Below are 27,921 nucleotides of genomic sequence, written 5' to 3' on the forward strand. Positions count from 1 at the left end.
GCACGAGGGCTCACTGAATGGTTTAATGAGTATGAAAGTGATGTGAATCATATGCTATGGCCTTCACAGTCACCAGATCTCAACCCAGTTGAACACCTATTGGAGATTTTGGACCGACGTGTTAGACAGCGCTCTCCACCACCATCATTAAAACACCAAATGAGGGAATATCTTTTTGAAGAGTGGTGTTCATCCCTCCAGTAGAGTTCAGAGACTGTAGAATCAAAGCCAAGGCACATTGAAGCTGTTCTGGCAGCATGTGGTGACCCAACACCTTACTAAGACACTTTATATTGGTTTTTCCTTTAATTTGACACCCGTCTGTATGTCTAATCTTTTTCCTCCAGTATAGTATGTGTATGCTCTTGGTGCCTTAAACTAAAAGAAATCTAAAAAAAAAAAAAAAAGAACATTTAAATGACTTGGGCTGACACATAAATACTTTATTTATATTCTAAATTTAATCAAGTCCACAAATACATGAAGAGATACAAGATTTTCTTCTTGATTGACTAGTTTTATGCAGTGATATGATCATTTTATGTCAGGTCCATTTGTCAACCTTTATAATATACAGAAAACAAGTCTTTCCGATAGAGAAATTATGCATCACTGTACCGTTTTCATTTTCCAACAAGATAATCATATGAGGTGTAGAGCTACAGCTGATGGTTATTTTCACTGTTTTCTCAATTAATCTTTAAAACATCAGAAAATAGTGAAAAATATCCATCCCAGTTTACAAGAGTTCAAGGTGACTTTAAATGTCTTTATTTTGTCTGACTAACAATCCAAAAACCAAATATATTCAATTAACAATTAGCAAATTCTCACATTGTGGGTGAATTTTAACATTTGTTTCTTTAAAAATGAGTCAAAACGATTAATCGATTATCAAAATAGTTGTCAATTAACTTTCTGTCAATCATCTAACTGATTAATTGACAGCTTGTTGTGGCTCTAACGAGGTGTTCTTTGGTTGTCAATACGGCCCAGGATGGCTCGTTCTTTAGCATTTAACACAAACCTGTATGTACCTGTACAAGTTCAGTACAGACCAAAAATGATAATTTTACTCATAAATCTAAGTTTAAGACCATATTATTATCAATACATGTGTATATTATTGTCATATGTAAATGTATATGACATGTAAGACCTACCCTCAGATGGTTTAAAGGGTCTTAAATGTATTTCAGAAGATGTTTCATATTTCAGAAAAACAGGACAAAACAATATTATCAATATTACTTCTAGATTGTCAGCACGGATGGATGTGAGGACTGTGAATAAAATATTGTTCACAGACCTTGCTGTCATTTCCAACCATCCTTCATTTTCAAATTTTCCACTCATTTGTTTCACCTCCACCAGAAAATCTTGTGTCATAAATATCCACAATCATTACAGTGCGAGGCTGCATATGGCGGCAGCGTTAAGTGTTACATCCTGTCAGCGACGGCAGAGTTCTTCACTCCTGCAGCCATCACAGCAAAGAACACATTAGGGAAGAAGGATCTGGCGTAGATGGCCACCTTGGGGAGCGAGGGAGCAATTACCACCTCCTTCTTCTTGTTGTTTAGAGTCTTCACGATCTCAGTGGCTGCCTCATCTGGAGAGACGCCAAGTGGCTTCTTAGTGTACAACACTGCAAAGAGAGAGGTGGAGATAAAAAAAAGATAAAAACAGTCTAACCACCCTTAAACATAACTAGAGTTTACATACAGTATATCTTTATGATACATAATTGTTGTAGTGGTGGCATATTTACTCAAGTTTTTAAGTACATTAACTTCAGTATTTCCATTTTACATATTTATATTTAATTTTTTTATATACTTGTACTTTTAATACCAAGATTTTATACGTACAATATGTTTTTTTTAATGAAATATGCATTATTAATAGGTTATACCATATGTAAACTTGTTAGAATTAGCTACACTTACACTACACTAATGAATTAATAACAATGTTCCAATATATATATAATAAATAAAGCACTTGAGTGTATTTGCTTTTGATACTTTAAATACATTTTGCTGTAAAGATTCTGAATGCAGGACGTTTACAGAGTATTTTTTGATTGAGGTATAACTACTTTTTAAGGCTGCAACTAACAATTATTTTCATAATCAATTAATCAATAAGTTGTTTGGACTATAAAATGTCAGAAAATTGTGAAAACTGTTTCCAAAAGCCCAAGATGTCTTCAAATGTCTTGTTTTGTTCTGACCATCAGTCCACAACCCAAAAATATTCAGTTTACTGTCACAGAGGACTAAAGAAACAAGAAAATATTCACCTTTGGGAAGCTAGAATCAGAAAAAAAAGACTCAAAACGATTAGCCAATAATCAAAATAGTTGCTGATTAATTTAATAGTTGGCAACTTATCGATTAATTGACATGTTGGTAGTGTCAATCAAAATCATCCTCTAGCAATCACAAATATACGCATTTTCATAGAAATCTGACTAGTAGTTGTAAAGACACTGCATGTTGCTGTGAAGTAGTAAACAACAAAATAAAGTTCAGTGTACTTCTGCCTGCTTTCTTTTCATTTAACTCACATGACCAGATGGATTTGGAGGGGGCTGCCTTTGATGCACCGCTGCTGATGAAGGTGTGGTTTATGGTGCTGACGGAGATGCCGTACTCTTCCACTTCAGCCCTCAGACAGTCAAAGAAGGCCTGAACTGCATGTTTAGAGGCAGCATCTGGAAGACATGAGGTAACATCTAAATGTCCTCACTTCTAGATATTACAGCCATCTACACCCCATCATTACCATTAACTCATTTGGAAGCATCAGAATAATTACCGTAAATACACAAGATCATAACTGAGAACATTATTAGCCTCTACTGGACTCTGCATGTGCTAACAATTTGGTTTTACTGGGTCTTCTGTTTGTTTGTTTTTTATTTGCCTATCATGGACTTCAGGAAAATTTTGCATTTTTTGCATCTAACTAAACCTCAAACTCAAGTGTTGCAGGAACAAGACTGTGTGTCTACATGTCTACATGAGCCATGACTGTACTGTGCACAGTGATGCTTTGAGTTAAATGCTAACGTCAGCATGCTATCATATTCAAAATGACAATGCTAGCATGATGATGGTAATATCCAACTGAAAACATATTTAATCAGCCCTTTTTGCACACAAAACTAATGTCAACATTTTTAAAAAATGTATTGTTAATAGTTTTCTTTTAATAAAATGAAGAAAAAAATCTACTGAATGGAGACAAAGTAAAGTTAGCATGTTGCTAACAGGGATTTTGAAGAGCAAAGATCAACCCAGCATCTAACTGGTCTGAAGTGACATTTTCAGGTATGTTTACATGCTGTTTAATGTGCTGCAACTGAGCAGCTAATTAGCTATTTAGCCCGCTAACAAGCTAAGGTGCAGGAAAAGATGTGTTTTCATGTTTGTAAATTAGATAAGGAGGAGACTTTAGCAGGAAAGCTAATGTGGGTTGTTGTTCAGAGTATGTGGCTCTTGTGTAGCAGGATGCTATCAGGCTCAGTGCGACCGTCTGCTCTGCCTATGACAGAACAACATGTTACTGCTGTATTCAAGATTTGATTTGCTGTATTGAAATAAGGACTCCAGCTACGTAAGCAGACAAGGGAACACTATTCAATCGAATCAAATTTCTCCCTTTTGGTTTCTGATTTTTTTCTCAATGGAGAACACAGGGCAAGAGATTTACAAAGCAGATGCTGTAGTGGAGAAAAAAGGCAATTTAATTCCAGTTGGACCTGATCATGTTCACCATCTTAGATTAACATGTTAGCATGCTAACATTTGCTAATTAGCTCTAAATGCAAAGTACAGCTGAGACTGATGAGAAGTTCAAAGTATTGGACAAATTAAAAGTTTGACCTGATGATGATAAAAAGTTGAGATTACCAAAGTCAGCAGGATTCATCCTCTTGGGAACATGAATGTCTGTACAAAGGTTTATGGCAATCTATTCAATAGTTATTGAGATATTTCAATCTGGACCAAAGTGGTGGGTGTCCGCAGAGCCACACAGCTACACTACACTAATATTAATAAATGCTTTACATACAGTAGCACCTTGTATAAGAATTTAAAATATCCTGTGTATTTCCCATAATAAAACCCCTGAACTCACATGTAGTGCGAAAAGGCACAGCTAGTTTTCCTTGAATGCTGTTGACCAGAAGCAGGTGGCCAGTCCTCCTAGAGATCATGGAGGGCAGCACACCTGAAACAGAAACGTACTACTCTGCCAAGCCAGAACAAGCAAGCAACAAAACAAAAATGACAAAACCTCAAATCTTTTATGATGAATTATCTTCTCCTTTGCAGACTGATATGTAATTTCATAATCTACCTTTAGCCAGTGTTGCCGGTCCAAAGTAGTTGTTGTCCATTAGTAACTTGTCCATCTCCAGAGACACATTCTGAGCAGGTGCTTTAACCTTCATACTGCTGTTGAAGATGAGAATATCCAGGCAGCCGTAACACTCCAGGATCTCTTCGATTGCCTCAGGCATGCTCGCCATGTCTCCAAAATCCAGCAGCACCAGCTTAGGGGGAAACGTCTGAGGAGGAGAAACAGCAACAGTAAAGGGACAGTAATCGGTCATCATTCTCTTTCATGTTTAAGTGCTGGTGTACTCACCACACTGGGGTCTGAAGCGTTGGCCAAATCATCAGCGAGTTCCTCAAGTTTCTCCCAGCTTTTCCCACAGAGGATCAGCCTCGCCCCTCCTTTGTGAAACACACTTGCACATTCTTCAGTGATGAATCCAAAGCAAATTGAAAACAAGACAGAGAACAATGTAAAATCAAATCAAAAGATACTTAATAAGTTTTTCTCTTTTTTTGTCTTTAACTACAAAGTACATTACCTTTTCCGAGCCCAGATAAAGCATCACTTAAAACCACCACCTTATTGCGTACTGATGTTTTGGACAATAGACCGACAACCAAACCATAGAGGTAGAAAAATCCTGCTGTCAGCACGACTACGCAGGGCACCAGGAGAACGGTGGTCGTCCATCCTGGGTCCATGTCTTGGAGGATATCCTGAAAATGTGTTTTATTTTTAGATTAAATATGCAAAATTTATATAATACAAGGACATGTATTTTTAAATACTCACAAATAACACTGTTTGACATTTGGGAAATATGCTTAACCGTATTTCCTCAAATAGTGGCTGGGGCCTGCATAGGGTACCAGCTGTTTATTGGAAGCAGGCCTTTATTTCTAATTCCCTCTGTTTGATGAGTATATTTGCTCATACTTTAGTACAAAGCCTGTTTGTTTTCTGATCTGCTTCCGTTTGCTCTGTTAAATTTTTGTTACATTACTGGTAATCCACTTACTCCAACATGTGGAACAATAATTCTAGGGCTTGAGTTCCACCTGGAACGATTTGGCAGTGCACCACTTAGATGTAGCATGTGGGTAGCATGCTCATGGATGTATGCTTGCTAGCTTAGCCAAGTTACCCTGGTTACCCATGCTCATGTAGTGTTGCTGCCATCATTATTATTAAAATATGCATTGTTGTCCCCGTATTTAAACAATATCCCATCTCCGCCACCCCCCTCCCCTCTCTCTGACAGTCGGCTAGACTCTATATATGTACTCATAGAGCTGGACTTAAATCCAGGTAACCACTATTTATGCTTAACTGGTATGCACATTATATAACAGGCACAAGGAGTTTACCTACCCTTGTTTTTTCCCCAACTTATTTTTGGGGCTTGCCTTTATTTATTCACCCCTGGCAATTATAAGAGACCCATCTTTTAATTGACTACCATCTTTTATTTGAGGAAATACAGTATTCACTTTCTGAGCGAGAGATTGGTGAGAAGATTGAAACCACTCTCATATTTGTCAGACAGCAGCTGGTTAGCTTAGCTTAGCACATAGACTGGAAATGGCAAAAAGCTAGCCTGGTTCTGTCCAAAGTTAGGTAACAAAATCCACCTACCAGCACTTCTAAAGCTCACTAACTATATTACTAATTATATCTTGTTTGTTTAATCCATACAAAAACCGTCTGTAAAACAGTAATTCACCATTTACAGTCTTTTTGCTAAGCTAAGCTAAGCTAATGGACTGCTGACGGTAGCTTGATATTTAGTACTCATGACATGAGAGTGGCATCATTCTTCTCATCTAAGTCTTGGCAAAAAAGAGAATTTCCCAAAAAGGATCAAAGAAATCCCTTATAAACCAACACTGATGTCATCATGAAGGCCATGGTTAGCTAACAGGTTTTTGTGGTTAAAGTATGTTTAAAGACGTAAACATACTTTTCAGATGGACAGTGATTTTTCTGAGAATGCCGATGAGATGGGATGAGATGTCAAAGACCATTTAGGATCTAGTGAACGTGATTTACATGAAAAAGGGAACATTTCATACCCATAAGCTCTCCGGCTCCGTTACATTGGAATCCATCTCACTCTCTACAACCATTTTTAAATATACAGTAACTATATTCTTACAATTCTGAAACAAAAACAGAGGAAAAGACTTTTAACCATGTTCTTACATCAGCAATTAAAACAAAAAGTAAATGATAAACACAACATCATTAATATCTCAATATGGGATTTGTGCCAATCAGGGTGCAACTTTTTTACACATATACAGAAGGCAGTGTTTTATGAGGTAAAATCACATTCCCAACTCATAAAACTGAAGCTAACTTTTATTTGGAAATCTGCCAGCTGATTGAATGTATTAGACTGGAGCAAACATGATTTGTTTACCCTCTAGTACTGGTTCTAGCAGTACTACCACTACTGGTTGGTGTTGTTTTGAGCTCCTAATTCTTTCAGCATTTCAGATAATTTCTCATAAATCCAAGCATGCAATGAAGGCATGTTCAGAAACTGTTTTTGCAAACATTATAAGAATGAAGCTGTTATTATAAGCATTAAAATATAAATTTTGAACTCTCATATCCAACTTTTTAACTTTCCAAACCATATTTTAAGCTTTCTAAATATACTTTCAACCTTTCAGATATTAGTTTTAATTCTATGGATTGTGAATGTGATATACAGACAGATTATTTTTCATAACCAGCTTGGAAAAACTATGTTTCCCTCAAATTCTGTGTTAGAAACCATATGACAATGCCAGATTTTTTTTTTCCATGAGATTGTAAATACTGGCACTCACATGTGCTAGGTTTGTGGGCATTGAAGATAACCTTTTGGTTTAGGTTTATGATGCCAGGCACTGGGTGTTTGTCCAAGAGGGGGCTTCTAAATATAAACTGCCCTAGAAATAGATACTGTATCTCTCACAAAGGCTGAATGTCACAGAGTACTCGCACATTATTCCACAACGACGTCAAGAGATTCATAAACACAAGGAAAAACTGAAGTGGAACAAAGAAGCAGAGCGCCTGTCATTTTATGCAGCAGCTGTCTAGCATGAAATTAAAGATTAAAAACAACTTGTCACTCAAAATCCCGGTTGCACACTGCCCTGGCACTTTCTACAAATGACTGACTACTAAAGAGAACAGTTCAATTCTAACTGACTGAGTCATCTGACCTCAATATTGTAAGACATGAATTAACAGCCAGCACTTACTGCTTGGGTTTCTCAGGCCTCTGCAGGTATTCTGGACTCTCGATTAATTCCTCTCCTGAGGAGCTGTAGCTGCACGCTTCAGCTCATTCAGGGAGCTCCTCCGACATGACAGCCGGCCGGCCTGCTGCAGCAATACTTTGGGATTTGAGCTCTTTTAATAGCAGCACAGCTGAGTCAGTTATTTTCCATGTATGTTGTCGACATGTTATGTTTAGAATGACGGACAGCGAGGGGAGGGGGGGGGGGGCGCTAAGTAAGAGGTGTTTATATTAGCTGTGGTATGGCTTCTTTTAGGTGAAATTTCTGATGTACTGTACATCATAAAGAATAATTATACACACACACACACACACAAAGTCATACACATATAGGGAATTGTAGATTATAGAAAAGAAGCAAGCTCATAAGAGTTATGCATTTAATTTTGGTGTTGAGGTCTTGATGGTGGGATGTCTGAGTGAATGAAATGCCCTTAAAAAAAATAAAAATAAAGAAATAGACACATTTCTTTGTCCTAATTTCTATGCTAACACTTTATTTTTGTCCAAGTACGTGAGGCTGACTCCATTTTTCATCTTTGCCCCTGGCTCCTTACAGAATCTGTGCACAACACTGGCAGAAAGTAAGTAATTACAAAGAATATTATTACAGCTCCATATACAGTTCAATCTTTTTCTTTCTTTCTTTTTTTTATTTGCAAACATTTGTCAAGTGTGTGTGTGTAGTTTAATGTTTAAATGTTCTGTGATTTGTTGTAAATTAGTTGTATGTTTTAGCTTGTTTTCTTATGATAGTTTATTAAAATGTGTGTACATTTTTAAAATGTGGAGGTCAATTCTAATATCAGTCTGGTTTCATGTAAAAACATTTTTTAATAATTTTACCCAACTAGGTAAAACTGTCCTACAGCTGATTAGACTCCATACTTGTGTACCAGGTATTGCTCATGTTGTGGGGACATAAATCTGTTTAGTCGAATTGTGGGGACTTTCCTCCTCCGATTTGAGGACAAAAGGCATTAGTCCCCATAATGTAAATCAATAACAGTAAATTAAGGTTAGGGGTTAGGGTCTCCTATAAATTAATGTAAATCAATGTAATGTCCTCTGAAGTGATGGAAACACGACTGTGTGTGTGTGTGTGTGTGTGTGTGTGTGAAGAAATTAAAGGCTCGAAAATTCTGTCAATCAAGTTGGCAATGTTACACAGACTGACCGGATATTGACTTCATCACAATAAAAGCATTCAACATAAGCTCTAGTACAACTTAATGAATGAATGAATTATTGAATGAATGAATGAATTTTAAGTACAACTACGCAGATTTGTACTTTTTCTGTATTGTTTTGTGTAACTGACTAAACACTATGTTTCTGCCTTGAACATGTGTATCTTTAACAGGGCCATACCTTTTAAATCTAAAGTCTAAACATAATCTTACTGACAGCTAAAGACATTTTTGCGGAAATTATTACATTATTTACAAGCTCTTCTTAAAAGCATAATTTACTCTTAATTATGAGTGTAATTACATTTTATTTATACTTAACCTTTTAACTTTTTCTATGTAATATTTTTCTATGTGTTAATTATTTAATCTCATGTCATTTCACTTCATCTCAGTACTGACTTGATTAGTGCATCTGATTATCCAATTTGTGAATTTTGTGGTGCTCCAATTCCATATATTCCTTCTTTAATAATTCTTTATAAAGCCTTTCATCCCTTATATTATCCTGTTTGTATTGATTCATTGATATTTCGTTTTGTAATTGATGTATGTAAATGACAAAAGGTGAAACAATGTATATATATTAATAATCGACCAAAATCCACTGCAGGTAATACACTGATTATGGATTACATACAACCCCACTTCAAAAAATCCGAAATATCCCTTTAAAGGTGTCCATGTGGTTGTAATTTGAAGGTTTAACCGGATGTTGTGTGTTTACTGTGTCTGTGTTGACACCAGGGGAGATTTCTGTGTGTGTTTTTTTTTTTTTTTTTTTTTTTTTTTTTGCTGCACTGATACGGCGGACAGGCTGCCGTCATTCCCCTCAGACAAGGCAGACCTGCTCATTTTTACACTGACACATAACAAGTACAATGTCGGATTTTGAGGAATTTGAGAAGCAGCTCAGCGAAAATCGACAAGGTAAGTGTTAACGGTCTGTCTGTGCCCCAATTCAGTCTGCAAGCTAGCAATGCAACGCTTTACACAGCACGTAACGTCAGCCCCCCTGTTTATTTTATGAATGAGTTATTAACCTAACCTGACAGCAACTTTAGCGGGCACTTAACGCGGCTGTGACTCAGCTTGTGTGCCGTCTTCATGTCAACATTTAGCTCTGAGATGCCGGCGGTAACCTCATCCTCACCTCTTAGCCACTACACAGCCGCTGCTGCACAGTAACTGAAGGCAGTTAATGCACCGGTGTTACACCGTATTTGGCGACCCATCAGATTCTGTGACCTGCAGTGCTGGAAGAAGTGCTCAGATGCTTCACTTAAAGTTACTACAAGGAACTTTTAACTGGTTATGAAATAGTCTCATTATTACCTCTGATGCCTCTATATGACCTACATAAGCAAACGAGACCATCACCGAGAAGACTGGCTATTTCTATATAGTTATTCTAAATATCTGCAACCGGGTCGGATTCCCCGCGAAATCAGACGAAACAATTTATGGCACACAGACGAGAAGAGCCGATGTTTACATTACATGTAGCATTGTAGCATGAGGGAATGCAAAGATGTTACTTGGACAAGGGGAGGACATTTTTTTTCTTCGTTTGATAAGTAAAGTTAGACTGGTTTTTTTGATTATTAAAAAAGATGAGAGACCCTGTTTACACTTGTTTTAAAATGCGTATCGGGGCGATCGAATCAAAAGTGGACAGCGCTAAATACAAGTATAAACAACCACCAAGACGCGTTGTGATCCGAATACTCAAACCACTTGCCAAGGTGGTCTGAGACGCATTTGACCACATATTTTTTGTGGTGTAAACGCTAATGCGTCCTGCTCATGGATGTATAAAGAGAACTGGATACAGCGTCGGAGACGGGGCCCCGTTCATTCCTATGTGAGTTGCACAGTGGCGCATGAAGCCAAAAAAGTTCGACTTCCGGGTATAAAATTACCCGCATCTTCCGGGATCATTGGGCCCACAGAGCAAGCGCAACTGAGCAACTGAGCCGGCTACTTCCGGTTTAGCCCTCCGGCTAACTTGAATGGGGATAAAACAATTCAATCATGCTCAAAAAAATTAGCCGCTGATCTGCAGACGTCTCTTTCACAATGTAGGTCTGTGGGAAAAAGTCTTTTTGGGCCCAATAGCATTAATATTTTTGTTTTCTTAGCTAGCCCGTGTGTCAAATCTGGCGAAAGACTGACGTAATAACTGTGCGTGGGGCTCTTTGACCTTCTAGCGGAAGTGACAGGCGGTAACAAAATCTGAACACAAATGGTCAGCTGGACACCTTGGAGATGCATGATAGACACAGGTCAATCAATCAATCAATCAATCAATCAATTTTTATTTATAGAGCACCAAATCACAACAAAAGTCATCTCAGGGCACTTTTTACATAGAGCAGGTCTAGACCGCACAGGTGTGAACAATGATGTGTCTTGACTGTCCACTTGTGTTTGGATCACCGAAACACATTTTAAAATCAAGTGTAAATAGCGCTAGCGAGCTGAGAGCACTAGCGGAGAGAGAGATAAAGCAGTGGTGGTCAAGCGAGCTTGAGAGTGAATGATGAGAGCGAGCGACAGTGTAGCGAGAACAAAGTTTAGAGCCTAACCGATATATCGGTCAGCCAACATTGGCCTATCACAGATATATCAGTATCGGTTACTCCCTAATATCGGTATCAACATTGGCCTCAAAAATCCAGTATCATTCGGGCTCTAGTTACGTTCTTAAACACAAATAAACACACCCGCACCTCCGCACAACCCTGTGAGGTGCCCCAATTGCCCCCATTGCCCCCATTAGATTTGGTGTGAACGCAGCCTTACATGTAACCTTATAGGGGTGCATAAACGCTACTAAAACAAAGTTTACTCTGCTTCACTGTCGTCATATTACAGTTGTTAATCTTTCATAGCCACAAATAGATACATTACCTCATTGCTATGCATCCTTCAAACAGCAGGATGCATAGCAAACATAGCAAACAAATGCACGCGCTAGCAAAGATTTTACGACACAAGGCAGTGGTGGTCATGGGAAATGCAGTCTTCATTCTGTGTCAACACTACTGCATTTGTCCACAGGGGCCGCCAAAATCAACACACAATGAAAGTTCCTTGTAGTAACTTTAAGTAGGATTAAGTAGGAAGATTTTTACTCGTAATGAAGTATTTTTACAATGTGGTATTGATACTTTAACTTAAATGTACAATATACAACATTCAGCCCCATTAGATGTCAGCAAACAACTGGACCTGTTTGCTATGTAAAGATTTAGTGAGTAATGGCGTCCTGAGCAGAGCATGAAGTCACTCCTTCTGTGTGTGTTGTTATCCGAGCTTCTCTGTTCTTTATTTTGGAAGCCGGTCAAGATGAGCGTGCATGTGAGTGCATGTGAGTCACTCCCTGTCCTCCCCGTGCCCGTCCTCAACATGGCGGCCGGGTCATAAAGTTTCTCATATTACAGCCAAACAGTATACTAAAATATGTTTCTGAAAGCATTTGAGGCTTATTCTTTAAATACATTTAGCTGGTAATACTTCTATACTTTTACTTAAGTAGGGTTTTAAATGCAGGATTATTACTTGAATTAAGTATTTTTACATTTTGGTATTGATAGTTTTACTTAAAGGTGCAATATGACATTCAGAATATCTATAGACATTAGTTATTTTATTTTATTCACTTATTTTATTCATATTTTAAATTTTAATTGATCTTTTATTACTAATATATTTCCTTCTCTTATTGATTTTATTTGTCTTTGTGTTTACAATTTATTATTATAATCTATGTAGTTTTTTAATACAGTTTTTATTTCACTAATTTATTATCATAATTATAGCTTTTAAATCTTATTTTATTACATTTTCATATTGTCTTATTTCTCATGTGCATTAGTCTCAAATTGTTTTACTGGTTTGAGATATTCCCCCTGATAACGAGATTAATGACAATGATAATAAAAGCATTATTAACATCATCCCCATCATAATTTTGATTTGTGAAGCAAAACAGAAAAAAAACAGAATTAAACAAACTTAAAAATACGATTCTTATAGAGCTGAAGCAATTGGCCGATTAATCGATTAGTAAATCGACAGAAAACAATCGATCATTTTCAGTCATTTTTTAAAAGTAAAAATGCCAAACTCTCCCTGGTTCCAGCTTCATTAATATGAGTATTTGCTGCTTTTCTTTGTCTTATGTGATAATAAATTGAATATCTTTGGCCTTTAGACTGTTAGTCGGACAAAACAGAGACGTCACGTTGGACTTAAGGACGTTTTTCACTCATTTCTAACATTTTAAAGTCCAATAATCGATTAATTGATAATCAGTAATTTAAACAAATAATAAAAAATCAACAAAAAACAGTGAGGTAGGGCACTGGAGTAACATACAGCACATAGAAGTGTACCAGATACAAAAAAATAAAGTAAGAAAGAAAGAGAGTTAATAAAAAATCCGTCATGTCTAAGAGTTGACATGTAATCAAGAGGACCTCTTATTGATTGGTCTAAAGGTCTTCAGTCATGTTGTAGCAGACATTCCTCTTTTTCCAAGAAGCAAGTCCGCATGAAACTGTCAGATTTCTCAAATAAATATGATGCGGTGGCGTGTCCACAGCACAGAGCATGTTGTAGGCAATAAATATAGAAATGAGACGTTAGTTTGCAGTGAGGCACCACTTACTGTTACCTTATGCAGTATTTATTAGTAGAAAAATGTAATTACCTGCAGTTTTTGCCATGAAATAACATCAGTCACGTAATTATAGGAGGAATTATGTTGAATTGGAAATATAAAAACAGGTAAATCAATTATTTGTCATTATTTGTATGAAAATGCTGATTATTTCTTGCCGGTTACACAGAGAGAGAAAGAGAAAGACACAAAAAGAGGAGTCGCAGCGGATCTGCGGGCGGCCGAGCCGACAAGCATCGCAGCTGGAGCAAAGACCGAGGGAGCCGCAGCCGTGAGAAGCGAAGCCGCAGCAGAGACAGGAAGAGCCGGGACCGCAGGAGCTCCTCCCGGGACCACAAGAAGCACAGGTCAGTGGGTGAAAGCTGCCAGCAGCAGTGCAGCCACAGAGCTCACAGCTGCACCAGGCACAGCTTTCATGTTAAAATGCAGCCGTCTCTGCATGAATAACACTGTTGATTCATGTACTGTAATGTATAGAGCTGAAGAGATTCATCGATTGAAAGGCACAGAATCGGTTTTATAATCATCATTTTCAAGCACAAAAAGTGAAAAAAAATGCCAAAAATTCTCTGGTTCCAGCTTCTCATATGTCTTTATATCATTATGAACTGAATATCTTTGAGTTTTAGACTTCTTTTAGACGAAACAATTAAATGTTTGATTGAAAAAAACATCCCCTTTAACTCCTGGGAAAGCATGGTGGGTATGGAAGTAACAAAATGACTAACTGAAGAAACCCAGGATTAAATCAGTAAACAACAACTGAACTTAAAAATATAAAGAACTTATAAATTAGGGCTGCAACATGTTTTCATTACAGATTAATGTTAATATAAATCATAACTTTATATTACATATTTAACTCCCAGAATCAGACATTAATATTCTTAAGCTGGATTTACATGCTGGGTCTTTAAGTTTCAATGACAAACCGTCCAATATGAATATTGAATTGAGTTTATATGGTCATGAAGACTGTTATGAGGAAACAGACAAAGCAAAATTAATTAATCATTTAGAACCCCACAACTAATTACTTCTGCCTGAGCTCGTGTTTTGTTTATCTTCTTATTTTCCGCATGTAGCCATTCTCCGAGGCGAACGAGGAAGAAAAGGACCTGCAAATACTGGGATGTGCCTCCTCCTGGCTTTGAACACATCACACCAATGCAATACAAAGCTATGCAAGGTATGTCTCAGGTTGTCTTTGCTTGTTCAGTGTCTGAGTCAGTCTGCACCTACAAGTACTTCTTTCAGGAGTTTGCATACATTAATGAGCTGGTATCCAGACCTGCACAGGGCCGGACTGAGGACCGCTTTAGTAAAGTTCACTTGAGTTCCAAAAGGGTTCAAGCAAGGTTAAGGACAATATTTGCAATTAACCAACCAGTTACAAACATAATGATTCTGCAGTTTTTTCTTTTAGGAAAAACTTATCCAGCTGTAAATAAATAAATAAATGTGTCTACTGTGAATGACATCTATACTTTTAATATCTCTTTTTTTATTTGTTTACAATGGTGCCATTAAAAGAATGCTGAATTAGCGACTAGCAGTTCCTGTTTGCAACTTAAGATAATGATGTCCTCGGAAAGTATAAGTCACATTGAATCTAAAAATATCATGTCTATGTGTTCACATTTGAGCCTAAGAAAGAGTATGAATTTTTATGCAAATTGCAGCAGTTGGGGCGCAAAAAGGTTTTAAAATACCTTAATTGCCTCCATGAACTGTGTCACAGTCACTGCTGCAGCTCCAGCTGAGACAGTGTTGATAAGCAGCCAAACTACAATAACTAATGTTGTTTTTAGAAAACGGGCACGCACGTATCTGTTTCACCTCACTCAGTATCTTTGCCTCACATCTCTCCCTCCACGACTCTCCCGTGTGCCTCACAGTTTGAAAAGCTCTGCAGTAGATCATGGACAAGGTGGTAATGATCGCAGGTCAGCTTTAATATTGCAGCACTGAATTTTCATATGATGTTTTTAATCAGTGTGATGAAGTACTGTGATTTGTCAGGTGGATCCCTTTGTTCTTCCTTTATCTGTGAACATTAATTTCATTTTAGATTCCCAGAAAAAATAAAATAATAATAAAATAAGATTAAGTATACACTGATAAAGGATTTTATTAATACTGCCCTCCATAACTTTAATTTAATTTGTTCAAGGAAGATTAGATATACGAGTTTCTGTATGTCCCTTAAATATTTTTTCTTAAACTAGGAATGTCAGTTTTGGTTAATTTTTCTTTCGTCAGACAAACACCCATTAACCAATGACTAACTGGTTTATTTTTAAGAAAAGTTGTGACGTAGCTTTCATTTGTGGGAGCTGTCCAGCAGTCGGTGGTCAGAGCTAACGTTAGCTTGACTTTTAGCTTGTCCTTCTTCTCCTCAAAGTGTTTTTCAGTGCGTTTAGTCACAGTAGCTCTCGATGGTGTAACATACTCGGGCTCGAATAATACTACGAATATAAGGTGACCCCGATTATAAGACGACCCCCCTTGTCCAACAGCTGTTTTTGGAAAAACAACTTTACTTTTTGAATATAACTTACATCACAGTAGAGTTAAATACTCACACTCTCTCCTGCCAGGATCTTGGAAGTAGTCAAAAATAATTTTCTCCAGCAGTTAGCATTTATAAGACTGCCTCCTTATCATCTGTGCCAGTGGTATTTGGCGGCTTGACATGTTCCATTTCTGCAGCAGAGACGGCGGAAGACATTTTTGCATGTCATGAATTTATTTCCTCTGTGGCAGAAAAACACATTACATCAGCCTTCAGAAACTCCTGCAGGTTAAACTGGACTAACAAAACACTTTTAGTGCTGACTGACTCTAACATACTCACTATAAACAGACTTTAAGACACTCGCTAGCTTAGCAACATTAATGCTACAAACAACCCATAATGCAACACCGCTACTTTATCCATTCAAAAAGAATATCTGATGTTGTGAACACGTAATTGTCTAGCCGTTAGCGGAGTGTGTATGCAAATTAACCTTTAGAACGACATGCGTAACCAGTCAAAAATGTATTTTTTAGATTTTATACAGTAGGCAGAACAATAAAGACGCACAAGTCAAGAAAGTCATGAATCTGTTCTTGAAGCTGCACTCAAGGCAGAAACGTACAGATTTAAATCACTGAGCCAAACAAACTCTCAATATTTATTACTTTCAGCAGAGACACATTAATGCTCCCTACAAATGAATCATCCAGAAATGAGTCAAAGCAATTATAGATAAAGCAGCAGAGGTTTCAAATGATAATAGCTCTGTAGCTGAAGGTGAAGTTCCTCATGTGCTCGTTCTGTTATTTTCCCTAAGCGGCTGGGCAGATACCAACAATAGCTCTGCTGGCGACGTCCACCACCACTGGAGTAGCTGCAGCACCGACACAAGTGCCTGTAGTTGGCAGTCAGATGACGAGACAAGCCAGACGCCTCTATGTTGGAAATATTCCTTTTGGAGTAACTGAGGTAAAGTTGTCCTCTTGTCTGTCTTTATGTTTATTCCAATAACTGTGATGTTAATATCAAACACTCATATGTGTTTCCTGTCATGCTGGTTGTGTGTTTTTTTTGTCTCTTCAGGAGTCCATGGCAGAGTTCTTCAATGCCCAGATGCGGCTTGCAGGCCTCTCACAAGCCCCGAGCAACCCTGTACTCGCTGTGCAGATCAATCAGGATAAAAACTTTGCTTTCCTAGAGGTATGTAATGTTCACAAAGTCTTTAAGAAATAGTTTGGCATTTTGGGAAAAGCTTATTCGGTTTCTTGCTAAGAGTTAGTTGAGAGGATTGATACCACTCTCACATCTGAGTGTTAAATATGAAGCTTCAGCCAGCGGCCTGTTAGCTTAGCTTAGCATAATGACTGGAAACAGAGGGAACTGTTAGCTTAGCTTAGCATAATGACTGGAAACAGAGGGAACTGTTAGTTTAGCTTAGCATAATGACTGGAAACAGAGGGAACTGTTAGCTTAGCTTAGCATAATGACTGGAAACAGAGGGAACTGTTAGCTTGGGTCTGTCCAGAGGTTAAAAAAATCCACCTACTATCAAGTAAAGCTCAGTAATTAACCCGTTGTATCTCATTTGTTTAATCTGTACAAAACTAAAGTGGAAAAAGCCCGTTCACTGTTTTATGGCTGGTGATGTGCCGGATTTCTTGGTTACAACAAAACTTCAGTCCAAGAAATATGTCAGAATGTAACCAACTGTAAAACAGCAAACTGTCTTTTTACACTCTCGTTTCTGTAAAGATTAAACAAAGGAGATACAACGTGCTCAGTAGACTGACGTTAGCCCTGTGTAGCCCTCTAAGTCATTTATATGGGGTCAACTTTTTGATGGGGCGTCAACTTTTTGTTGCAATGCAATATCATCCAGCAAGGGGCCGCGTTGGCCAATTGCATACATGCAAGCATTCCTGGTGGATTCATTTGTAACGTGAACGTCATATTCGTCAGTCGCGATCACACAAGGAAAGGTAAAACATTTGCCGCTGTGATAACTTCCCAGAGTTGTAAAATCCTTTCTGCGAGTGTTTGCAGCGTTTTGGCGTCTGATAAGTCTTTAAACACATTAATCTGTAGCTCCAACTGGACTTCCTGGATTGGATTTTATGATCTCACCGATACCTTAAACAACACACTCCCACCAACAAAGCCCCTTGTATTATTTTAACACAGGACTGTTGAACCCACAATGTTTGATCAGCGAGATGCATTATGTATCAAGTGAGCTAATGCTTGAGACAGAAATTACTGTGTAAAACAAACAAAATAGTATCATGAAGCATAGTAAGTGATGTCTGTGTGAGCAATTATTACACAATGTTTAAATGTGATTGATTTTATGAGTCTTGGCTCAGCAGGTAGTTGTGTTTTTTTAACTTTATTTACAACAAAACATTACAATACAATTTCTAGTAGGAATATTGATTTTGCATTCCTCAAAACAATAGAAACAGATTCAAACCAGGAAGATTACATTGATAATAAATACAAATAGATACATTGATAAATAACAATAAAAGTACTCAGCCAAACATACCATTGTACAACAAATCATTTATATTATTTCAACAAATCACACAGACCACCCCTGTGGTAGCACAGCCAATTAAATGAGAAGTTGTGTGAAAGTAACAAACTTCAATTACAAGAACAAACGATCATCTCTGTCTGCTGAGATTAAAGTTGCCCGCAGCTGTTATGAACTTAGAAGCGTGTTGTTCTAAGCGCCGAGCTAACACGGCTCACACAGGACAGCAGATCATCATATTGAGACTTTTAATAGCACAAAAAATAAATCTTGCACTTTTTTAGATGTTTCTTTACAATATTAAAGGGAGCAGCAGAGATCTGCCAGCTCCCACACTAATAATTTATGTTGGACATAACTAATGATTACTGCCCTGATCCTGCTGGATATTTGTTTTTAGTGTTAGAGCCTGGAATCGTTTATATGAGTGAAGATGTTTGCATACTTCCTTCACATTTGTATGAGGGAGCCCTGACAAGTTGAAAACATGCAATTGGTTAGTTGATTGCCAGAAAATCAATTGAAAACTACTGATTTTCATTAGATGATTGCCAACCTGTCTGTGGTTCCAGCTTGTCCAATGTGAGACTTTGCTGCTTTTCTTCATTTTATATCATTATAAACTGAATATCTTTGAGTTTTGGACTGTTGGACAAACAAAACAAGATATGTAATGACGTCACCTAGGACTTGAGGGAAAGCAAGACGGAACATTTTTAAATGTTTTGTGACATTTCAGACCAATGAATTAATCAATAATGGAAATAATTGTTAGTTGCAGTCCTACAGCTAAGAGACAGAAACTGTCAGTATCCATTTCTCTCTACTGCTCAGATTGAGTCGGGGCTTCGGAAATGGCTTTTGCACATCAGGGAAAACTTTAAAAAAAATTGTTTGTTACCAAAATCAAAAGAAGCAAATTAGTGTTGGACACGATTTCTTCAACAACATGTTTTAACGACACATTTCTTCACATTTGCAGCGCAGTGATCATTTATTTATTTTAGTGGAATCACCAATTAGCCAGTAGATTAATGCGTCTATACGACCATCTGACTATTTATTTCTTGAACTAACCTGTTGATGCTAAGTCGTCGCTACTACTCATCACCTCTTTTACATGTTGTCAGAAGTTTGCATCATGTCAGTGGTCGTGTTTGGACAAAAAGGAAAACCTTGCAGCAGAAAAACGACTCAAAAAACGATTCTCCTTTCTAGTTCCGATCCGTCGATGAGACGACGCAGGCCATGGCCTTCGACGGAATCATTTTCCAGGGTCAGTCTCTGAAGATTAGAAGACCTCACGACTATCGGCCGTTACCCGGTATCTCAGAGCAGCCTGCTTTCCACGTCCCAGGTTTGTTACCGGCAAATCATGTTCTGTTATGTGATATAGAAACTTTGATTATGATTTAACTTGGTTTTTTTCTTCTTTGCTTGTCGTATTTTAGGCGTCGTCTCCACAGTCGTTCCCGATTCCCCTCATAAACTGTTCATAGGAGGTCTGCCTAACTACCTGAACGATGACCAGGTATTTAACTGAAAACAGACCGAACAGGTGCAAACACTTTGCTGAGGTTGTTATCACACTTTTTTTTTACTGACATGGAAAAAAAAAAGAAGATGAGTAAAATAGTATAAAAAAATGTTAGTTAATGTTTATAATAGCCAGAAGCAGAACGTGACCCCATAATGTCATAAAGACAAAAACAAAGATTAGCTGCAAAAAGATTTATTTACACAGTTTAGAGGAAACATTTTTGTCCTACAGTTTTAATCTGAAGGTAATATTGATATTTAATTAGGTGATATTCACAGTGGATGACTTCATTATTAGATTTATTTTAATTGTGTCAACTGTACACATTCTTAGTCGACTTAAAACCATCAGATATTAAACATACAAGCATGTTTTCTGTCATTAATCATATGAATATTGTAAAAAAAAAAAAAAAAAGGCTTTTTTGTGACTCGGCTTTCTGAGTAAACTGCTTATACCTTTCTCATGTTAAGCAAACTGATTTAAGAAAGGTAAGCACAGTCCAGCATTTACATAAGAGGCCCGTAAACTTGACATGTTGCTCCCTTTTTTCATTTTTAGTCAGTATTGTCAAAGAAAAATTCCACCTAAAGAAACCTTTTCTCTGCATTTCTGGATTTTGTTGCTGTTTGGTGGCTTTCATTGTCTTTTTCATGCAGGAATAATAATAAAAAAATCATTAATTGGGCAAGACCTCCATAGACTATAATGCTTTGCTGCTCCAGCTGAATTTCAGTGTGAATACTGCTGTGGCTGCAGTGGCCCCGTTTTTGAAACGCATTAGTAAACAGCTGTTTACTTATTAAAGGTGCCCTGTGGAGTTTTCTGGTAAACCAACAAAAGTTATGTTTACATCAGTGTTTCTCTACCAAAACGCATCATGATTATCCTCGAGGTCTAATTAACATATTGAAGAAAAAGAAATACTTTATCGATCCCTGTGGGGGAAATTGATCCTCTGCATTTGACCCGTCCTACACACCCACATGAGGAGCAGTGAGCAGCTGCAGTGCGACGCCCCCCCGGGGACCGAGTCCAGTTCTTTTGCCGGCACCTTGGTCCAGCAGCAGGAGTATTAACCCTAACATACATGTCATAGATGGTGGGAGGAAGCCGGACTGAGCCACCGAGCTGCCCAATGAATGCATTTTCCTCCTCATAAAACATTTGTAAAGACGATTTTTTATTAATTTGCTTTGCTTTGTTACTAGCACACAGTCTTTACCGCTTTTGTTTGCAAAACCAGGACCCGCTTTTAGAAACATGTCTCCACATATAGAGATACTCCTGGTCACAAACTCCACAGGGTACCTTTAAGCAGCCGTACGATCAAGCAAGTGCGCCGATACGTGCTGATGTATTTTTAATGCATTTGTCTATTTTTATTAAAAGCTTTTTTATTTTTAACCAACCACGTCAGTGCCTGGAATTGGATTTTTTTTTCTTTTTTTATGCCACATCCCACCAATGGATGAGGACATATTTCTTCCTCTTTAAGACAGCTATACGATCAGCTGATTCAATGATTTGTTGATCAACCGAACAATTAATCAGTTTTGACCGTTTAATAACCGTACAAGTGATTTATCAAGAAGAGAGTCTTCTCAAATGTGGAAAAATTCTTGCTTTTTACTGTTGTATAGCATTGTTTAGTGAATATCTTTGGAGCTTTTGACTGTTGGTCAAACAAAACCAATCTGAAGACGTCTTGTGATCAGCATTTTTCACTATTTCTTGACGTTTTATAGACTGAATGATCGACATTGTTAGTCAAACCCGTTTTTTGCTCCTGTGTTTAACTGAATCCAATAAGTTTAGGCCTCTTTTATGGATCTGGGATAATTGAGGTCAAGTGTGCGCACCAAAAAAAGTCACTAAACAACTCGGAAAAATGCATTAATTGTTATTAAAAGTACGAGAGGATCTGAGGGTGGACTTTATCTTTGAGAATATCAAAAGTTAGAGTGAATATTTGCTGATCAATAGGCCTTCATACTTCTGTGAACAGCTGTAGAGCTCCATCTTTTCTCTCAGGTGGGCAGACGCCCGCCGCACAGTGAAATTTAATTCTAACTGTCCATTCTGTCTCGTGTTACCACTAACAGAGCACATGTAGCCTGATGTATATTATTCACTGACTTATTTCTTTTTAATACTTGCAGTCACTGCCACTGCGTTGATACTCACAGCTCTTTCATTTTTGTTCCCCCACTTTGTCCCCAGCTAGGGGCCTGTAAGATCGTTAAGTCTGCGCTCATAATTTGTTCAGTAGTACTGATCTACTGCTGCCATGCCAACATGTAACACAAGGCAAGTAAGACATTCTGGTCCTCACACGGATACACTCCTTAAGCCAGCAGGCTCCCTTTCTGGCTGCTTTCTTTCTCCCATCATGCTTTTGGAGCGCGTTTAGGACCCGGGGATTTGGGGGTTTAGGACTTGGGGATGTTGTTGGAGGTGGGTGGTGGGTGTTCAGCTGTAAAAGTAAAGGTAAGAATGTTGTCTAAGCTATTCTGGTGCAGTTTGCCTGTAGATGGCAAAATATAATACGTCTCTAAATAAGGTCATTTATTTCTGTTATCTTGCACCATTTACCACGCAGCTTTTTTGAATATGAGATTATTATTATTATTACTCTTTCAGTATCTGTGTCTCAACACTTCAGATGATCTCAGGGTTTTTTTTTCTCTGCTGTTGTTACCCAGACGTACTCCAGGTCGCAACATCATCAGCATTTACTCTTCACGACTCCACTGAAACAGTTTTACGCTCTGCTGTCTCTTCTTGTTTTCTTTTTTTAGAAATCAGCATTGCAATGCAAACTCTGTAGAAACTCAGTACAAGACTGTAAAATGCACAAATGTACATGCAAATTCTGTTGAATTGCATACATGTTGTTGTTAAATAGACTTTTTTTTTTTTTTAATCCATTCCTTGTGATGTTGAGTATCAAATGGACATTTAGAATACAGGCAGTAGATTTAACATACGTTCGCTATGAATGATCAGTCTCATATCTTGTTGTCCGACTTGTTTTTTTTGCAGGTTAAGGAGCTATTGACTTCATTTGGGCCGCTCAAAGCTTTCAATCTTGTGAAGGACAGTGCCACGTCACTGTCAAAAGGTTACGCCTTTTGTGAATACGTAGACATCAGCGCCACTGATCAGGTAACAACAGCGGAAAGTTTCTCTGTATGCAGACGATTAGTTGTTTTCCCTGATATGTTGCTCTGAGGTTTTCTGTGTGTTCCTCGTCAGGCGGTAGCGGGGCTCAATGGCATGCAGCTGGGCGACAAGAAGCTGATCGTCCAGAGGGCCAGTGTGGGAGCTAAAAACACCAACCCTGTGAGTCCTTATAAGTCATTTAGAGCTGTAACGATTAGCCGATTAATGGATCGGTTGATTGACAGAAAATTTGGCAGAAAAATTGGCAGCTTTTTTGACAATTGATTAATCTTTTAAAGGTGGAGTGCATGACTTTTGTCTCCCCCTTCTGGCAGTGAGAGAAATTACAAAAACACTGTCAACACGTGTTTACGTCACATCTTCACCGTAGAGTACTGCATCGATACTGTTACGGCTGTAAAACGGTGGATAAATTGTTTTGAGTGTCACACAACCCCCTTGAAATGATTCAAGAATTCGATCCATTCGGTCCGATAACATTTGGAAAGTCTAGAAGAGCCACACGATTCAATTATTTTATCCCCATTCAAGTTAGCAAAGAGCTAACAGGAAGTTAGCCCTCCTGACATGAGATTTAAAATCTCTGTATACTGTGAAGTTCAGAGAGATTTATATGGCAGTGATTGGCTTAATCAGTGTTGTGTGAACTCTGGCTGGAATGTAACAGACATTCATTTATATGTAAAAGTTCTGCACTGCAGGTTTATAGTAATAAAAAATAAAGTAATGAAGACAAAATAGAGATATTTTAAGACGTCATCTCGGACTGATTTTTCACTTTTTTCAGATGTTTTCACCATTAAACGATTAAACAATTAATTGAGAAGACGATTGACAGATGAATTGATAATGTAATAATTACCATATGCCCTCACAAAAATAAAGAATATAGACAAAAAATAAGAATATACACAGATTTTTTCATCAGTTGTCCACAATCTTATGTTCAAATCAAATTTGAATGTTTCCTCAGAACAGGATGAAGCAATCATGTTAAAATCAAGGAAGAATACTCAACCTTAATGCACCGTAGCATGACCCAGAAACTCATTCCTTCATTTTATTACTAACATCTAGTGGTGTGTTGAAATATCTTCTTAAATACATATAAAACCTGAGCGCTAAGATGTGACGTCTCTGTTCTTCCAGCACAAAAGCAGCTCAGTTCTCTCTCTATGGCAGATGGTGGGAGTGAAAGGTCAACGGAAAAATGACTTCCAACATGTTTATCCTCTCCAGTAATACCAAACATACCGTACGAGGCAGAGGAAGGGGGGGGCAGGAAGCAGTGGGGCTTATGGGAAATAAATCTTGAGAATTATCAGTGGGACTGAAATCATCTCTGGTAGGAGATCAAGTCATTTGTTTACACTAACATACCTGTCCTCTACCTGCAGACCTCCATCATAGAGACCCCGGTAATGCTGCAGGTCCCCGGGCTCCAGAGGCTGCAGAACTCGGGCATGCCCACGGAGGTGCTGTGCCTTCTCAACATGGTGATGCCCGAGGAGCTGGTGGACGACGAGGACTACGAGGAGATCCTGGAAGACATCAGAGAGGAGTGCTGCAAGTACGGCAGCGTCCGCTCCATCGAGATCCCCCGGCCCGTCGACGGAGTGGAGGTCCCTGGCTGTGGAAAGGTGAAGTCCGTGTTTGTTTAACAGGAACTTAACGCAAACATGAGGAACATCTGAATGAGTGTTAAGCCCCGTTTGAATGGGACTTATATTACAGAAGGAGGTGAGGAATGGATATCATTATCTCAAATGTCTGTCACCAATAAACCTCCATAAATCCACTTAGAAATCCTAGAAAGAAGAGACTTGCCTGAGAATCATCACATTTTTAAGTTTTCTTCAGTGTCAAAGTCATCCAGTGATAGGTGTCTGTGGCTACACTGCAAACAGGAACTGCTGATCAGCTAAATCAGCATCCTTTAATGGCCAAAGTGTAAATAAATATCAGCTCAAAAGAGAATATCAGCTGACATTATAAGAGCCCATTAAATGAGCTTTTATGCTCTCCTGATGGTTGTATTTTGACTTTATTGTTGTTGACTTCACTTTCACATCGAACTCCAATTTTACACTGAGCTGATAAAAAACAAAAGTAAACACTTTAAAATACAAGGACGTCATTCCAGATGGGATTTCAAATTAATTACAGGAGGAACCAGTCATTCGGCTGGCGGTAATTTTGGCTCTAATTATTTCTTCTAAACATGACCCACATGCACACTCCAGACCAGAGCAGGTTATGTTCAGATCATCTCCTCCAGAGAGAGAAATCCTGGTCCAAACGGGGCTTAAAGGACGGGTTCACGATTTTTCAAGTCTGTCTTAAAACAACAGTCAGGAGCCCAGGACTTTACAGTCTTTTTAGTCAAAATTGTGTGTTTCCTCGGACAGTGTTTCCCTGTTGAGCTGCAGTGGAAGTATAGTAACAAAAAGAGGGACTTTGGCACTAAAAAGACTGTAACGTTGAAAGATATCTACTTGATTTGACTCATTTGGACGCTGAAGCTTCATATTAGCTTCAGATAAACTTTAAAATATTGTAAGTGCATTATGAAGGGATCTTCTAATGGTCGGTATGAACAGGAGGGATGATTACAGCAAGAAAAACAAGTTTCAGTGTTCATTTGGGCTCCTGACTGTTTTTTTAAGGACAGACTTGAAGAATTGTGAACCCATACTTTAAAATCTCTGACTAGCAGATAATGTTCAGATCAGCTCCTCTAGAGAAATAAATCCAGTCGAAACTGGGCTTAAAGTTCTCTCTGCGTAGATTTATGATCTGATCTTCATACCGTTGAGGACTCACCGACTGTTTTTTCACCGCAGATCTTCGTGGAGTATGTTTCCGCTGCGGACTGTCAGAAAGCCATGCAAGCCCTCACCGGCCGCAAGTTCGCCAACAGAGTGGTGGTCACCAAATACTACGATCCGGACATGTATCACAGACACGAGTTTTGAAAGCACAGACGAGTCTGACGGGGACGTTGTTTCCTTCTTCCTTTCTGTTTGTAAGCTTGAGTTGAGTCATTTTTCTTTACTTCTCTGAATGTTGTGAACGTGTCTTTAGAGACTAGACCTGGAAAAAGACTTTGTTTTATTACACACACCACATCTACTTAACAAACTGGACTGCAGTGTGTGTTTTCTTTTTTTTGTTTTCTTCAGTACTGAATATCTAACTCCAAGCTTTAGCTTAATACTCGCACAGTGAACTGATCTCATTCTGAATAAAAAAAATATATATATTGTAGTATACATTACATTTGCAGTAGATTGAATATGACATGTATCTTACCTAAACCTAAACTAATACTGCCTGACAACGCCAGGGTAGCTGTCTATCGAGTATGCACTATATCAGAAAAAAAAAAACAAGTCAAATGTTTAGATTTCCCTCCTGAGCACAAAAAACATTTAGATCTAGATTTGAGAAACTGTCATGATGTTTATCGTGTGGCTATGACGAAAGAAAATATTGTTTTTATTTATTTATTTTTCCAAAGTAATATTTTTCTCTCTTTATGCGTCACATATTAATCTTCCTTAACCGTATACGATGCTGTCACCTGTACTGCTTACATCGACCAAACGTCAACTTGTTTTGTCAAAAGTGAAACATTTTCTTATAACGGCCTCAAAGGTCCTTCATGACGACTGTCATTTTGTAAATAAATGAAAAAATATTAATGTCTAAAGGCAGCCATGCACACTTGAAGATATGTAATTTCAAAAATTATATAATAATAATAATAATAATAATAATAATTGTCTTGGTTGAAAATCTTTTATCAGACACTAGTAATCGTGTCAATCTAACAAACAATATTCTGCACTTTGTTGTAAAAATCAGTTTAACGCACTCAAATCTGTCTTCACGGTCGGATTTTAAAAGATAAAGCAGATACGCACATGTTAAGAAAAGCACCTTTTACGTTTTGTAGATAGCATACTGAATGAATTTTATAAGCTTTATTCTTGAATGTGCTGTTTTTTGCATCTGTTGAAGAAAATATGTTAAAATTAAAGCATTTATTTATTATGAAATAGCTTTTAAACTGCTTGAAGAGTGCAGGCACAAATACAGTATCCAAAAGAAATAACATCAGAAATTAGGATGCGTGAAAAAAAATCTGCATTTGGACTTTATCTGGTTTGCACATAGAACAAACGAGTGAACAAATTGCATTTTAGAGTAAGAAAGTGGAACATATCAAATGATAATTAACAACTACTGTATTTTCTACGTTTTTTGGATTGCCAAACATTTTTAGTTTGAACAATCCCTGCCACTGCCATCGCCTTCAATAAATGCTTGCATCCACTGTCAGTCTGTCTGTGTGGGATTCCTTATTTCTGCATTATCTGTGAATCACTTATGTATAATGATACAGATATTTATTCTTATTACTAATTTAGTAACAACATCAGTAGTATTAATATTATAACAATATGAACCCCATATTATATTATATATATTCAGCTCTGTGCAAACATTTTAGGCACTTTAGATGTTTAGATTCTTATCCATGATGCAACACCATCAGGGAGGCATCTGATTGGTCCCAAATTTACTCAGCAGCGTGACAATAACCCCGA

At 37.8% G+C, this 27,921-nt stretch overlaps 2 protein-coding genes across 2 annotated transcripts; one reads left to right on the forward strand and one right to left on the reverse strand.

Annotated features, from left to right (window-relative positions):
• Nucleotides 1-422: 422 nt before the first annotated feature.
• dhrs7ca (dehydrogenase/reductase (SDR family) member 7Ca) lies at nt 423-7,760 on the reverse strand. Its single transcript, XM_067571402.1, has 7 exons — nt 7,611-7,760; nt 4,892-5,069; nt 4,663-4,775; nt 4,372-4,582; nt 4,150-4,242; nt 2,573-2,719; nt 423-1,648 (listed from the first exon to the last, which is right to left on the reverse strand). The coding sequence occupies exons 2-7, from the start codon at nt 5,052-5,054 to the stop codon at nt 1,443-1,445; spliced, it is 933 nt and encodes a 310-aa protein (XP_067427503.1). The 5' UTR covers nt 5,055-5,069; nt 7,611-7,760; the 3' UTR covers nt 423-1,442.
• Nucleotides 7,761-7,863: 103 nt separating this feature from the next.
• LOC137168660 (splicing factor U2AF 65 kDa subunit-like) lies at nt 7,864-27,652 on the forward strand. The gene is made up of 11 exons (XM_067571401.1): nt 7,864-9,768; nt 13,695-13,872; nt 14,611-14,714; nt 16,864-17,015; nt 17,130-17,246; nt 19,801-19,939; nt 20,034-20,113; nt 23,168-23,290; nt 23,381-23,467; nt 24,706-24,948; nt 26,152-27,652. The coding sequence occupies exons 1-11, from the start codon at nt 9,720-9,722 to the stop codon at nt 26,281-26,283; spliced, it is 1,404 nt and encodes a 467-aa protein (XP_067427502.1). The 5' UTR covers nt 7,864-9,719; the 3' UTR covers nt 26,284-27,652.
• Nucleotides 27,653-27,921: the final 269 nt, after the last annotated feature.

The sequence above is a fragment of the Thunnus thynnus genome, chromosome 17, assembly GCF_963924715.1.
Source record: "Thunnus thynnus chromosome 17, fThuThy2.1, whole genome shotgun sequence".
In the NCBI taxonomy this organism is placed as follows: Eukaryota; Metazoa; Chordata; class Actinopteri; order Scombriformes; family Scombridae; genus Thunnus; species Thunnus thynnus.